The sequence below is a fragment of the Typopeltis vanoorti genome, chromosome 11, assembly GCF_054136105.1.
Source record: "Typopeltis vanoorti isolate ZY-2024b chromosome 11, IOZ_Tvanoo_1.0, whole genome shotgun sequence".
NCBI classification, from domain to species: Eukaryota; Metazoa; Arthropoda; class Arachnida; order Uropygi; family Thelyphonidae; genus Typopeltis; species Typopeltis vanoorti.
This window is the reverse complement of record NC_143559.1, coordinates 32,897,501-32,911,594: the sequence shown is the minus strand read 5'-3', so window position 1 is coordinate 32,911,594 and position 14,094 is coordinate 32,897,501. Positions and strand designations below refer to the sequence as shown.

General features: G+C 34.0%; 1 protein-coding gene across 1 annotated transcript in view; it reads left to right on the top strand.

Moving 5' to 3' along the window:
- Positions 1 to 14,094, top strand: part of LOC150101422 (uncharacterized) — a 274,314-nt gene that overhangs the window by 129,987 nt on the left and 130,233 nt on the right. Inside the window, exon 16 of the mRNA XM_090400110.1 lies at positions 6,479 to 6,508. Within this exon, the coding sequence (XP_090256236.1) occupies positions 6,479 to 6,508 (30 nt within the window). The remainder of the gene's footprint in view (positions 1 to 6,478; positions 6,509 to 14,094) is intronic.

The following is a 14,094-nucleotide window of genomic DNA, read 5'->3' as shown; positions in this document are numbered from 1 at the left end:
TGCACAACTAAATTGAACACTGCCTACTGATTACAGCTATCATACATCAATATTTAAATAACAGTTTATCAATATCGCCACACACACACACAATTATAAAATTTAAACTTATCTTTCTACACCTTTCTCTCTCTCTCTCTCTCTCTCTCTTCATCACCTAGTAGCCAATTTATTCATTCATTCATTCATCATTGCTCTTTCCTGCTAATACAGCTCAGTATAAATCTGGTGCACTACTTTTCTTGTCAACTATTCATGTGCGTGGTATTAACAAGTTTTATATACTAGTTTTACTATGTTGCTAGCAGCCTATAGGTTTGGATCCATTATGGTGTGAATTTTGACATTGATTTTTATAACCATGCAAGACTATTATAATACTTATTGAAGATCAGAAATGGCAGGAAAAATATTGTTTATTATGCAGACTAAGGTTTGCTATTTATGTAATTTATCTTGTTGTGCATTATGAGATATTTCCAACCTTTCATGGGTGAGATCGTCTTAAAAAATAAAACCATTGAAACATTCATACAAAAAGTAAAATTTTTGCTGAAATTTATTTGAACATCTGAATTTGCAGAAAATTGTTGAACTTATTTTTAGAAATTTCAGGACCTTGAATGTTGCAGTGAAACAGTTTATGGAATATTAAGGAATATTATATATGGATTATGTGTGGCTAAATATCCCCTATGTGGCTAAATAAATTCTAGCGAATTTTACAACACTATGGATAATGAGATCATCATCAACACTGGTTAACTTGGTAAAAGCCATTGCTTGTATGTCACAACAGCCATATGCTTGAGCCTTATGTAAGGTAAATGTTTGTAAAAGCCTGTGCCAGATAAGCTAATTGATTTTCTAGTTTATGAAGCTTGTTTATTTTTTTTAATTAGCATAAATTACCAGCCCTATAATTTCAGCTAGGTTTTCTGCTGATGTCCTCAGAGTGATGTTATAAATACCAAAGAATGATTCAACAGAATGACAATTACTTAGCAGGATGAATAGAATATAAATGGAAACAAAAATGCTTTCATGTTTATGTGGTGTACATTTGTGTTGGAGATATTGAATCCATTGTAGAGATAAAATTTTCCAGACTTTCTTGAATTAAAAAAAAAATTCAGTAACACTTGTTGAAAAGTTATTCATTCTCATTGAGGAGGCAACAGAGTTTTATGAGAGATTTCCTCACAGAAACTCAGGTTTTTCCATCTGCAAAACCACAGATATATGCAATTAAAAGACATAATATTACTTTCCTTAGTTGTCTTGGACATTTCATCCAACCTTATTGAGAAAGAGGACAGCTTGCCAGAACTTTGATATAGGTATGCAGTCATTCTGGTTCATGTTAGGGATATTTTGGAGAGTTTCAGAATATGAATTATGTCTATGTTGCTTCATATGTGAAACATACATTTCAAAAACCATGAAATTGGAAATATTTCCCCCCCCCCCCTTTGTCTTGATTTCATTTACTTTGGTATCGTTGTCCAAAGCATGGTCCACTGGATCCGGTTTACTTTCTTTATGTCCAGTGGCCTATTTTTGCCCTCCTTCCTATTTGTCCATAGTTACAGTTTTGATCCTCAGTATAGAAAAAGTTATTTGACTTTTCTCTAACTTTAATGATAGGAAAACCTCTCATTAAGGTTGAAGAGCAACTTTATTGTTAGCCACAATCTGTTAAATTTTAATATTTCACCTAAGTATCATAAACACCATTGTCAGTGCTAAATAACTGATGTACAAAAATTATCTTTGGCACAAGTTATTAGTCCCATTGTCAGCTTCTGAAGGCAGTGAAGTCAGAAATACTATTAGGGGTTCAAAGAGCTGCCTCGATAGGTAAAAAGTCTGCAGTTAATTACCATCTTAATTATTATGTTTTTTTAAAAAAAATAATTTGATGCTGGCATTATTTGAGTTGAATTTATCTATGGAGGAGGGAAGTGCTTAACATTCCTCGAATAGATGCTCCTATGTGAATATATCGCTGTGTAAAACTTCAGTGTCTTTAATCAACCTCTGGTGTTGATCTTCTGTCCTGCCAAGTCTGATTCATCTGTTTGGAGGAAGTGAGTATAATCTTTGAGTTTTTCTATAATTTATTTCTCATATGACCTATTTTATTTTGGTTAGACAGGTATATCACAGAAATCTGATAAGAACACAAAGATTAGATCTATTTCTTCCAAACCGATCATTAGTTTTGGCAGATGTAATTAATAGACAGTTTCTACATATTACTCTCATCCTGAGATTTTTATTTAATGAGGTCAAAGCACCTTATGGCAACTTGTTTTGATAAAATATTTATAAGCTCTATATTACTTCACCCTTGGCATTTTTTAGGTCTAGCTCCTACTGACGAGACCTCAATAAAGGTCGAAACCGGTATGGATAGTGACCATTACCTTAATGCATAGCATCATACATTTCCGCAAGGAAATGTGCTTTGCATTAGGGGAAAATTCTAAGGAAAGTGATCAGATCTTGCTCCACCTTTACCACGAGTTGCACTACCTTTACCACGTGCAGCTGCAAACTTGACTTACTTGTCTGTTTGCTTACTTGGGAAAAAGGATTAAAAACCTAGCTTATAAAATTGCTTGGTATCTTTAAGATGTAATTAATACATTGCCCATTGGAAAGATTAAAACTCTGCACAGACGTAAATTCAAGTGCCCTCCATTTAGAATAAGTGTTGGTATATTTTCATTTTTTTTTTTAAATTAAGTTAACCGTAACAAATTAGTTCAGTAATTAAACCATTCTTTGACCTGAACATGGAATTATATTCTTGTCTTTTTGCATATTTTACTGAAGCATTAGCAAACAGTTTGTGTAAAGCAACTTTACAAGAATTTTTACCATAATATGTTGCAATATCTCTAATATTACAACTCTGTTGTAATATTAGAGATATTGCAACATATTATGTCCTTTTCTCTAATGGAAAAGGACATCTCTTATCATGTAGGGAGTATATATTGCAGAAATTTACAGAAAGGTAGATCCTTGCTTCTAAATAGACACGTGCTATTTAGAATTTGTGGATGATGTTATTGAATGGCTTCCGAGATAATCAGTATGTACAATATATTTAGAAGATTTATTTGTGAAGAAAAGATGAAGAGTCATTGGAATTATCTGGTATTTTGGTAATTCACTATTCAGATTATTTTAATGAAATAGATAGAAACACAAGTTATAAAAGAAAATATGCTGACTAGTTTTGCAGCTAATGCCTGTGGCTTCTTGGTTAAAATTACATTAAAAATACAATAAAGGCAAACATGAACTATAACATTACTAATATAAACCATGATAAAATATAAACCATGTAGGAACCATTACAATATAAGCTGAAACAAAACCACATGGAACGTGAGAGATGAGATGAATTAGCTATTATTCAATAATAAATTTAGTTTAATCCTTTATCCAAGTGTGAGCAAACAAAGTTTGTGCCCGAAAGTATCTTCAGGACTGGGTTAAGGTGGTACAACACCAGGGCAACTCGTTGCAAAGGTGGAGCAAGCTACCAACACTCCTATCTCAGTATCTCCTATAATGCAAAACACATCTCCTTGTGGATATGTCTAATGTTATGCATTAAGGGAAAGGCCACTACCCAGACTAGTTTCGACCTTTATTGAGGTCTCTTCAGTGGGAGCCAGGCCCCTAGCTATTATTCAGCATTATACGTAGATAGTTGGCTGAAAAGTTGAAGTCCGACATGCAGAAAGATTTCATAAGCAATTTAATCCATGATTCCTATTAAGTGTGCCTTGTGAAAGGATGACCATAGTAGATTCTTCTATGTTACGAGCAACAAAGTTGTCCTCTATGTAAGGCATGGAACTTTTATTCCACTCAGTTGTTGTGGTGTCTGTGGGAAAAATGAAAAACTAAGACTGAGTTGTCTTCTTTGTTGTTGATGATATCCCCAGTATGTTCTTTCTGTCTTATTGTTATGGTTACACTAAGCAATTGTTAGCTATTATGTTAATAAATGTAAAGTCTTCTTAATAAGCCACTTTTATGTCCATTTTATTTCATTAAAATAATTATGTTACAGCAACATGTAAGCTTAGTCTTAAAGTATATGCTGTTTGGATGAACATTCCATGTGAGATTATTAGAGATAGAAAATACTTCAGGTCTTTCACTTGCTGTTTTAGTGCAGTGGTTGAAATTCCAGACGAAGATGGTTTCATAATTGCAAAGGTGATATGTTTGCACATGTTCTTATTATGTACTTATTACTAAATAAAGAGATAACCAACTTGTATATAATAAAGTAACACGTAAAAACCACAGTGATGGTTTTTACGTGTTACTTTAGTAAAAGGACAGATATTTCGTACTAAAATTAATAGTACATCTTCAGTGTCTGTAACAGTAATAGGAATGGAATATAGGCAAAATGTTCGGTGGATCACCTATTAAAATACAATTGCTACTGCATGTTAGGAAATAATAGAAATAACAAATTTAATCTATTGAGATAAATGGTTTTTTAAATAAGATAAAAGTCTCCCAGATCTTTGAGAGAGACATACAGTCATTTCTATTTAAATTCGGTCGGTGTAAGATAGTTTCATAACTTTCTTTGAATAAGCGTTCATATTTGAATCTGCATCTATGGAGGAGAACTGCTTTATCCCACTGGACACTATGAGTAGAATCAGTACTGTGCTGCACAAGACCAGACTTCAGAAGTTTGTTATAATCAATATAATATTGATGTTATTTTATTCTTTTTTCCAAAGAACAGCTAGTTTGTCCAAAATAAGAGACATCACATTCGCAAGGTATTTGGTAAACGCCAGCCAAAGATAGAGAAGACAGTTTATCCTTTGTAGAAGGTAATAAAGCAGAAATTTTTGTTGATAGGAATATATGTTGGAATCAATTGATACTTTTTTTTAGAATTCTACCTATAGGTTCTGAGATTCTTGGAATGTATGGAATAGGAACTCTGCGAAACTGTTGAAGAAACTGTAGGTGTTGGAACATAAGAGTCCAGTATCTATTGGATTTGATTGGAGTTGTAATCATTTGATTCCATTAACTTTTTAATGATGGAAAGTTCTTATTGTAAGATTATTGGGGAAGAGCAAACTTTGTGCTCTATGAATTAGAGATTTAAGAATACCAAATTTTTGAGACTTGTGGTGCGCAGACTTTTTGTGAATGTATTTGCCAGTAAATGTGGGTTTTCGAAAGACACTTGTAGATAAGCTACCAGAAGACGTTCTAGTAAGGAGGATGTCCAAAAATGGTAAAGTACCGGAGTTTTCTTTTTCCATAGTGAATTGGATGCATGGGTGAAGGTTATTTATCCGTTGTTTTTTTGCTGTTTGGCCACACACTGAAGATGAACTTTCCACTTTTCTACAATGGATAAATAACCTTCACCCATGCATCCAATAGAGCACATAAAGTTTGCTCTTCCCCAATAATCTTACAACAAGAACTTTCCATCAATAAAATGTTAATGGAATCAAATGATTACATCTCCAATCAAATCCAACAGATACTGGACTCTTATGTTCCAACACGTACAGTTTCTTCAACAGTCCGCAGTTTCTATTCCGTACATTCCAAGAATCTCAGAACCTATAGGTAGAATTTTAAAAAAGTATCAATTGATTCCAACATATATTCCTATCAACAAAATTTCTTCTTTATTACCTTCTACAAAGGATAAACTGTTTTCTCTATCTTTGGCTGGCGTTTACAAAATACCTTGCAAATGCGATGTCTCTTATTTTGGACAAACTGGCCGTTCTTTGGGAAAAAGAATAAAATAACATCAATATTATATTGATTATAACAAACCTCTGAAGTCTGGTCTGGCTCAGCACAGTATTAACTCTACTCATGGTGTCCAGTGGGATAAAGCAGTCCTCCATAGATGCAGATTCAAATATGAACGCTTATTCAAAGAAAGTTATGAAACTATCTTACACCGACCGAATTTAAATAGAAATGACTGTATGTCTCTCTCAAAGATCTGGGAGACTTTTATCTTATTTAAAAAACCATTTATCTTAATAGATTAAATTTGTTATTTCTATTATTTCCTAGCACGCAGTAGCAATTGTATTTTAATGGTGATCCACCGAACATTTTGCCTGTATTCCATTTCTATTACTGTTACAGACACTGAAGATGTACTATTAATTTTAGTACGAAATATCCGTCCTTTTACTAATTAAAGATATCACTGTGGTTTTTACGTGTTACTTTATTATTTAATTACTATGCCACAGGTGCCACTAAAAATTATAACTAACTTGTGTTAAAATAAATATATAAGTAAGTCATATTTATTCTGCATAAATTTACAGTAAATATATAGTTCATAATTTATAATATTTAAAAATGGGGGTAGGGGTATAACATACTTGTTTTTTAGCATATCATTTAAAATATGTGTTTATTTTATATTCAGGGAGATCTGGAGATAGTGAAGCTGTTTCAAGTAAGTTCAAGGTCATTTATGTATTCAATTTCTGTAAAAATGATTTTATTAAATTCAAATAATTTTAATGCTGTTAAACTTCCATAATGAAAAACATGCCAACTTCGCAAAAAAAAAAAGGTATTTTGTGTGTGTGTGTGTGTATTAGCATTTTATCTTTAACTTAGTAATGAATAAAACCATCATTTCTTGATGTATATCACCTAGTAGTGTGCAGAAGACTAAGATTGTACTGCATAATTGAGTTTACATTATTATTATCCACCTATCAATAATTTTCTTCCAAATAAATCTGCTATTTTTTCAGTTCTCCAAGATTATTCACATCTCACATTATGATCTTCTGAGACAACTACCTACACCTAGATCCTCATACATTCTTCATTTCAAATGATGTCAAATTTTATTTTAATATCTTCAGTTATATCCCCTCTCCTTGTATTCACAAAGTTCTGCAAGTTCATATCCCACATATCCCACATTCCAAAAATCTGACTTCAATTTTAGTGAACCTTCTCTGGACCCTCTCCAATACATTCTCATCCTCTTGAAAACCAGACAACCAAATCTGTACACTCAAGTCCATGTGCAGCCTGATCAAAGCCTTATGCAAGGAACCATAATTTTTTTGCTTCTGCATGTCAGTGTCCTCGTGATTGTTCCCATAATCTGATGAGAACAATCAGGAGGAATCTGATGTAATGTTATTACAGTTTTAGTAGTGAGACCCCTAAACTCTAAATCATCATCCAACATCGCTGTTAGATCTCTCATTTCTTCTGCAACCTTCAAAATTTCCTCATTAATTGTATACACTGCATCCAACCTTGCCTTCCAAATTTCAAGACTTTGCAACATTAAACTGATAACTCAATTCACTTGCTCACTCACATAATCTATTGAAATCTTCTTGTGAGGCCACATCTATTCTATTTCTCATAGTTCTTTCCAATTTTGTATCATTGGCAAACAGCTCCATAAGCCAGTTCCAGTGTCATTAACATACATTAATGATTATTTACTCATTATAAAAATTATGGAAACAACTACCATGTTAAAGTAAAACTTCAGTTTAATATAAACAAAAATAATCACTTGACATTTCAACCTTGAACCATAAAGTAAAGGATACATTAATGATATTTGGACAGTAATTAAGTTAAATAATAATAGTTCCAAAACAGATCCATTGCTCTCCATTAGTAACCTTCTTTTGGGATACCATTCTTCCATATGCAATCTGCTGATCCCGACCTGATAACTAATGAGTTATCCAACTCGCTAGTCTATTATCCAATCCCATCTGTTTCAATTTAGCTACCAGCATGGCTGTCTACCAAAGTCCTTAGAAAAATTCTAGTATACCGCTGTATATGCTTCTCCCTTATCTAGTGAATTTGCCACCTTGTTATAATACATAAGCAGATCGCTAAAGCATGACCCCACCCCCCAAGAAACTCGCACTGACCATCATATATCTCCACAGACTCAGCTACTCTCGTGAAATCAATCCTATGCTGACCATCCCCATGCATTTGTTACTGCTTTCAAAATCGTTTCCCTGTCCAACTTGAATTGCTGTTCTCACATTTTGATTTCCATTCACAATTATTTTGGTCTCACATGGTCCTTTCTTCCACTCATTTATATCATCTCTGACTTGCACTGATACCTTGTTCACATCACGTGTTACACTTTTACAAAATGTTACAGATATTTACAGTATATGTTGTCAATAATGAGGGAAGCCAAAGTTACCACTGTATTATTGGAAGTAATTAAGTGATTACCTACTCAGTGTATAAAAGATAAAATGAAGTACTGTTATTAATTCTGACTGTTTCATTGTGAAATTATAATTCTCCTGCACTGTGAAAAGAAATTGTTATTTAAGCACAGCACTATAAGCATTAATGGTGGCACACACTGGACTGGAGCAGAAGTTGCTATAATGTATTTCTGAGCATACTTTTCATTTTCTTTTCATTGATATTCTTTTCATTTCTGAGTGAAAAGAACATTATGGAACATTGCCAAGCATTTCAGCTCTTTAGGAGGAACACAGAGGAGAATTGTGGAGTTTCTATGTCTTCAATATATGAGGACTGGACAGAAATCAGTAGAAGAGTTAGAAGTGGAAGACTGAGAGAGGATATCCTTTTATCAAGAGATAAGTGCAAAATTTATTGTGGTAATTAATCTATACAGGATTTATTTAGGATTCTCAGCCTTAAAGTTATTGAAATTGATATGGTTTTAGTTATTTCTTCATGAGCTTTCATATAGAAGGAAAAGTTAGTCTGAAGTGATAAAACTGCTGATAAGGTTTTCAGTAGTTTAGATAGTGAAGTTTGCTGTTGCTTTTATATAGAATGTGAATCAAGATATTGAAGTGTCTTGGATGAAAACATGATTCATGATTTAGAATGCAAGAAGAATTATGTGAATTCAAGAGAGAATGAAAGTTTCTGTAGGAAGCAAGAAAAACTGAAATTCCAAAAGTTTTGTTCATATATGATAATAACTTTGGCCTATGTAATTGAAGGGAAACTGTGGCTGGAGTGTTGCTGAGGTTGTTTGGAGTTGTGACATGAAGAATATATTGGAATTTGTGTAGTTGATTTCATGTCATATATATATTATTATTATTATTATTAAGACCTCCAGAGAATCAGAGACTCATCGAGGAAAGCCACATACTACATACACCAGCCATCATACTTATTTTTGAATTCATTCACATTGCTTGCACTCACAACATCAAATGGCAATCCATTTCAATCACACACCACCTCCTGAGAGAAAAATCTAGCCCTCACCACCTTCTTAGCGGCCTTCATTCTCAGCTTCCAAGGATGCCCTCTTGTCTTTTCCCCACCCTCTATAAATTGAAAAATTTCATCAATTGAAATCCTGTATGATCCTTTCAGAAGTTTGTAAGTCTCAATCATGTCACCCCCTCTTTCTCCTGTTTGCTAGTCTGTTTTGTATTTGTGTCTGCAGTCTACAAATTCTCATTCTGTCTTCATAATCAGTATTCCACAATCCTCATATCATTTTTAAAACTTTCCATTGTACTCTCTCCAATATATCAGAATCATAACGGAAACCAGGAGACCAGACCTGTGCACAATAGTCAAAGTGAGGTCTTATCAAGGCCTTGTAAAGAGGCAAAATAACATCCTTATCTTTGCATGTGAACGTTCGTTTCAGCATTGCAATTATCTTTTGAGTTGCATTTGCAATCTTTGCCACATGGCCCCCTGAACTTCAACTTCCTATCTACTAACACTCCAAGATCCCTAGCGTCATCAGTTTCTTCTAGCATAATCCCACCAATATAATTCATTGGATATCTAATCACACTGAAGTGAATGACTTTACATTTACTGACATTGAACTGACACCCATTTTTCCATGCCCACAATTTCAGTCTATTCAAATCATTCTGCAAGTACTGCATATCAGCAGCATGCCTGATTACCCTACCTATCTTTGCATCATCAGCAAATAGCTGTATGTTGCTTGTTAAATCCTTTCCAGTATTATTATGTACACTACTTGTTACCTTAAATCTTGCAGACTTGTATCCCCTGTATACCACTTTTTGATATCTGTCAGTTAGCCATCCTCTTATCCATGCTAATATTCTACCCAAACCCATTTTTCTCCAATTTATGCAGCAGTCAGCCATGGTGTATTCTGTCAAAAGCCTCAGCAAAATCCAAAAGTATCATGGTGTATCCATTCCCCTTGTCTAGTTCAATAGTAACATTGTTATAGAATGTGAGCAAATTGCTAAAAACATGACCCTTAGTAAACCCATGTTGTACATTGCAAAGTAGAGATTCACTGTCAACCCATTTCTGAATGTTAGCCCTAACCAATTTTTCCAAAATTTTCACTACACACACACACACACACACACACACACACACACACACACACACACACACACACACACACACATATGTATGAGTTCACTTTTTTGATCTGTCTTTGATGTATTTCAATTTGTTTTCGTTTTTAAGTATTTCCACTATACAATATTTTTGATTTATCCATATTTATTTGTAGGCCTATATACAGACTTGCTTCATTTAATTCAATAATCATGTGTTCTAATTCTTTTTGTGATGTCACTATTAGAATGACATCCTCAGCAAATCATAGATTGGTTAAGTATTCTCCATCAATATTTAATTTTCTTTTCTTCCAGTTCAGTTTTCTCATAGTATATTCAAGGACAGCAGCAAATAATTTTGGTGAGATAGTCTCCCTTTCTGACTCCTCTTTTTATTTCTATTTCTCTTTATTTTCCATTTAAATTTATTACTGATGAACCTTTCTCATATATATGAGTTAATATAGTAATATAAATATTACCTATTCCTATATGTTTTAAAGCTTCAAACATTTTACACAGGTCTATGTCAAAGAGGCTTTTTCATAATCTATGAAAGCCAAAGAAATTGGTTATTATATTCTTTTTTTTTTTTTTTTTCCTATTACTTGATTTAAGGCTTGTAAATGATCTAAAGTTGAGAATGATGTCCTGAAACCTGCCTGTTCTTTGGTTGATGAAATTTAATATATTGTTTATTCTGCCATCTATAATTTTTGTAAATAGCTTATGATGGACTGGTAGAAGGGTTATAGGTGTATAATTTCTTCTCTCAGTTTTATCACTTTCTTATATAGAAGGATGATTTTTCCAGTAATCAATATTCATTATTAATTATATATTACTTTATAAAAAGTTCACAAAATTAATATGAATTTTAAGATGGTGTAAAAAAGAGATGTCCTTTTCCCCTCTTTAGTTTTGGCAAGTTTCAGATCTCTTACCACAGGTTTGGCTATTTCTTGAAACCATGTATTGTGATTTTCCAATCCTTTTTAAAGGCTACTCAGCCATACATATGTTTCTTATTTTGTGTGTGTGTGTGTGTGTGTGTGTGTGAGAGAGAGAGAGAGAACAAGAACTTAGCATAGACAAAGTGAACATACCTGTCATTAGCGCATATGGCTTATAGCAACTTGCGTGAATTAAATTAACTATCACAAATTAGTATTAATATTACTTCCAAGCCTCCATGGAGTCTGGAGACTCATTACAGGTCAGACACTCACAGACCATAATAACTATCATACCTTGCCTTAAACACATTCAGTGTTGGAGCACTCACCACCCATTCTGTCAGTACATTCTGCTCGTTCACCACCCACCAAACAAAAAAAAAAAAAAATCCATTTCACCTCTTTACTCACATGACCTTTGTACAATTTTTCCAAGGATGATAACCTTTCATTCTCACACCACCTATTATCCTATGCAGTAATTCTCCTGGATCCTCTTGCCAACTTATACATCTCGATCATATCATCCTTCCTCCTCCTCCTATCTGCCAAGCTGTGAAGACCACATTTCCTAAGTTCATCCTCATACTCAATATTCCAGAGTTTCTGAGACAGTTTTAGTTTTTTTGCCTCTGTTACCTGTTTCCTCATTACCAATATCATTAGGTAACCAGATATGTGCACAAAAATCCAAATGAGGCCTAATTAGTGCTTTACACAGTTATCAGAGTTATCATCTTCTTATCCATCCATGTCAGTGCTTGTTGCATTATAGCAGCAGTTTTATGGGTAATGCTTACAGCTTTCATGATGTGTACCCTGAACTTCAGTTCCTGATTCAACAAGATCCCAGATCCCTTGCCTCCTTCACCTCCTGAAGAAAACCTTCACCTTCTGAAGCAAAGTTTCTCCAATATGGTAAACCTTATTCCATCTTCTCTGGTCAGTGTGTATGTATAACTTTACAGTGCCATCCAAAAGTTCATTGGACATCGTCATCAGATGCTGTATAGTCACTCTGCTCCTTGGTGATGTGTCACGCTAGTCCTCAACAGGTGGTCCTGTTGTATGTTTTTCTGAAGGTTTCAGCTCTCTGATGACCATTCACTTCAGACACGCTATCTCCCATCTCTTCCTCTTTTTCCAGGGACTTTATACCTTTTATTACTGTTTTGAGAAAGTCTTCCTTCCATTCTTTCAATGTGTCCAAAGTATTTCAGCTTTCTTCTGTCAATAGCCTTGAGGCATCTTAAAGTTCTGCCAGTCCTTTCTAGCATCAATCCATTTGGCGACCTTTCAATATATGATATCTTCAATGGTCTCCTGCAACACTACATCTCAAAAGCAGCTAAGGTTTTCCTATCATATTATTTCTTTAGGTTCCAAGTTTCACATCCATAAGTCATTATTAAAAAAACAGCTGCATCTAGAATTCTCAGCTTTGCTCCTGTGGAGATAAATCCATCCTTCCAGACTTTAAAAAAGTCTCTGACCATTGTTTTAGTCATTTCTTATCTTTTGATGTCTTCTGAACAGCAATTCTTCATATTAATGACAGATCCCAAGTATATAAATTTGCTGACTTCCTCAATTATTTCTCTGTTAAGGTACACTTGTTACTCAGGAGCTTTCCTTCTATATTTCCTTTGAGAACCATAATCTTTGTCTTGCTAGAGCTGAGTTTAAGTCCTCTATTATTGCTGATTTCATTAACTCTGTCAAGGATTTGTCTTAGTTCTTCCTTGTATCATCAGCATATCCTAATTCCTGTCTTAAGTTCATCTAGTTCTACATGCATGATGTTCTCCACATAGATACTAAACAAGTGAGGAGAAAGTAAGCATCCTTGACTGCCTACCAGAAGCCAATCAGTTAATCCAGCACCTGTTCTTACCATGGCTTTTTACTCACTCTACAAGTTAGCTGTCAGCCTGATAATGTTGAGGAAAATCTGTTATTTTCATTACCTTCCACACTTTTGCATATAATGCTGAACAGTCAAAAGCTTTTGAGTAATCTATGAAGCTAAGATTTTGCCAAAGGGAGTCTGAACTTTTTATACTTCTCAGTGATCTGTCCAAGGCAAAGGAGATGATATGTGGTACCTTTGCCTTTCCTGAATCCTTCTTGTTCCTCAGGCATTTCCTCCTCAACTCTGGCCTCAATCCTAGTTATAAGGATCTTTAGTAAATCTTGCATGTGACACATTTTTACGTTTACTGTCTAGAATAAATTTACCTGTTCATATTGTGATGGTTTTTCTACTTTAAATCAACTTCATGAACTTTGTATTATTGTTTTTGATGTGTCTAACCTTGAAGAAACCACCAGTTCTGTTTTAGGTGGTAAAACTAGTCAATGTAATTTATTTATGTAATGACTAATAAATTCCTGTGCTTTATGAATCATTTTAGTCATGAAACTTTCTCTATTTATAATAGTTTTATAGTTCTCACAGTTCTTTATATCTCCCTTCTTGTGCAGTGGCATGAAAACTGATTTCTTCCAGTCTCTAGGCAGATCCTGTCTCAATCATTCTATGAAACACTCTTATCCCTCCATGTCCTGTGGTCTAACTTTACACTTAGCAGCCAAAACAACATCCCTGTTCTTCAGCCCAAAGCACCATCCTGTTCAGGTTTGCTTGTAACAACAACACATCTGAACTTCCTGACATTGCTCTTTCTAATTAATTAGAAAGAGCAAAGAGTCATTTAGTAGCTTGA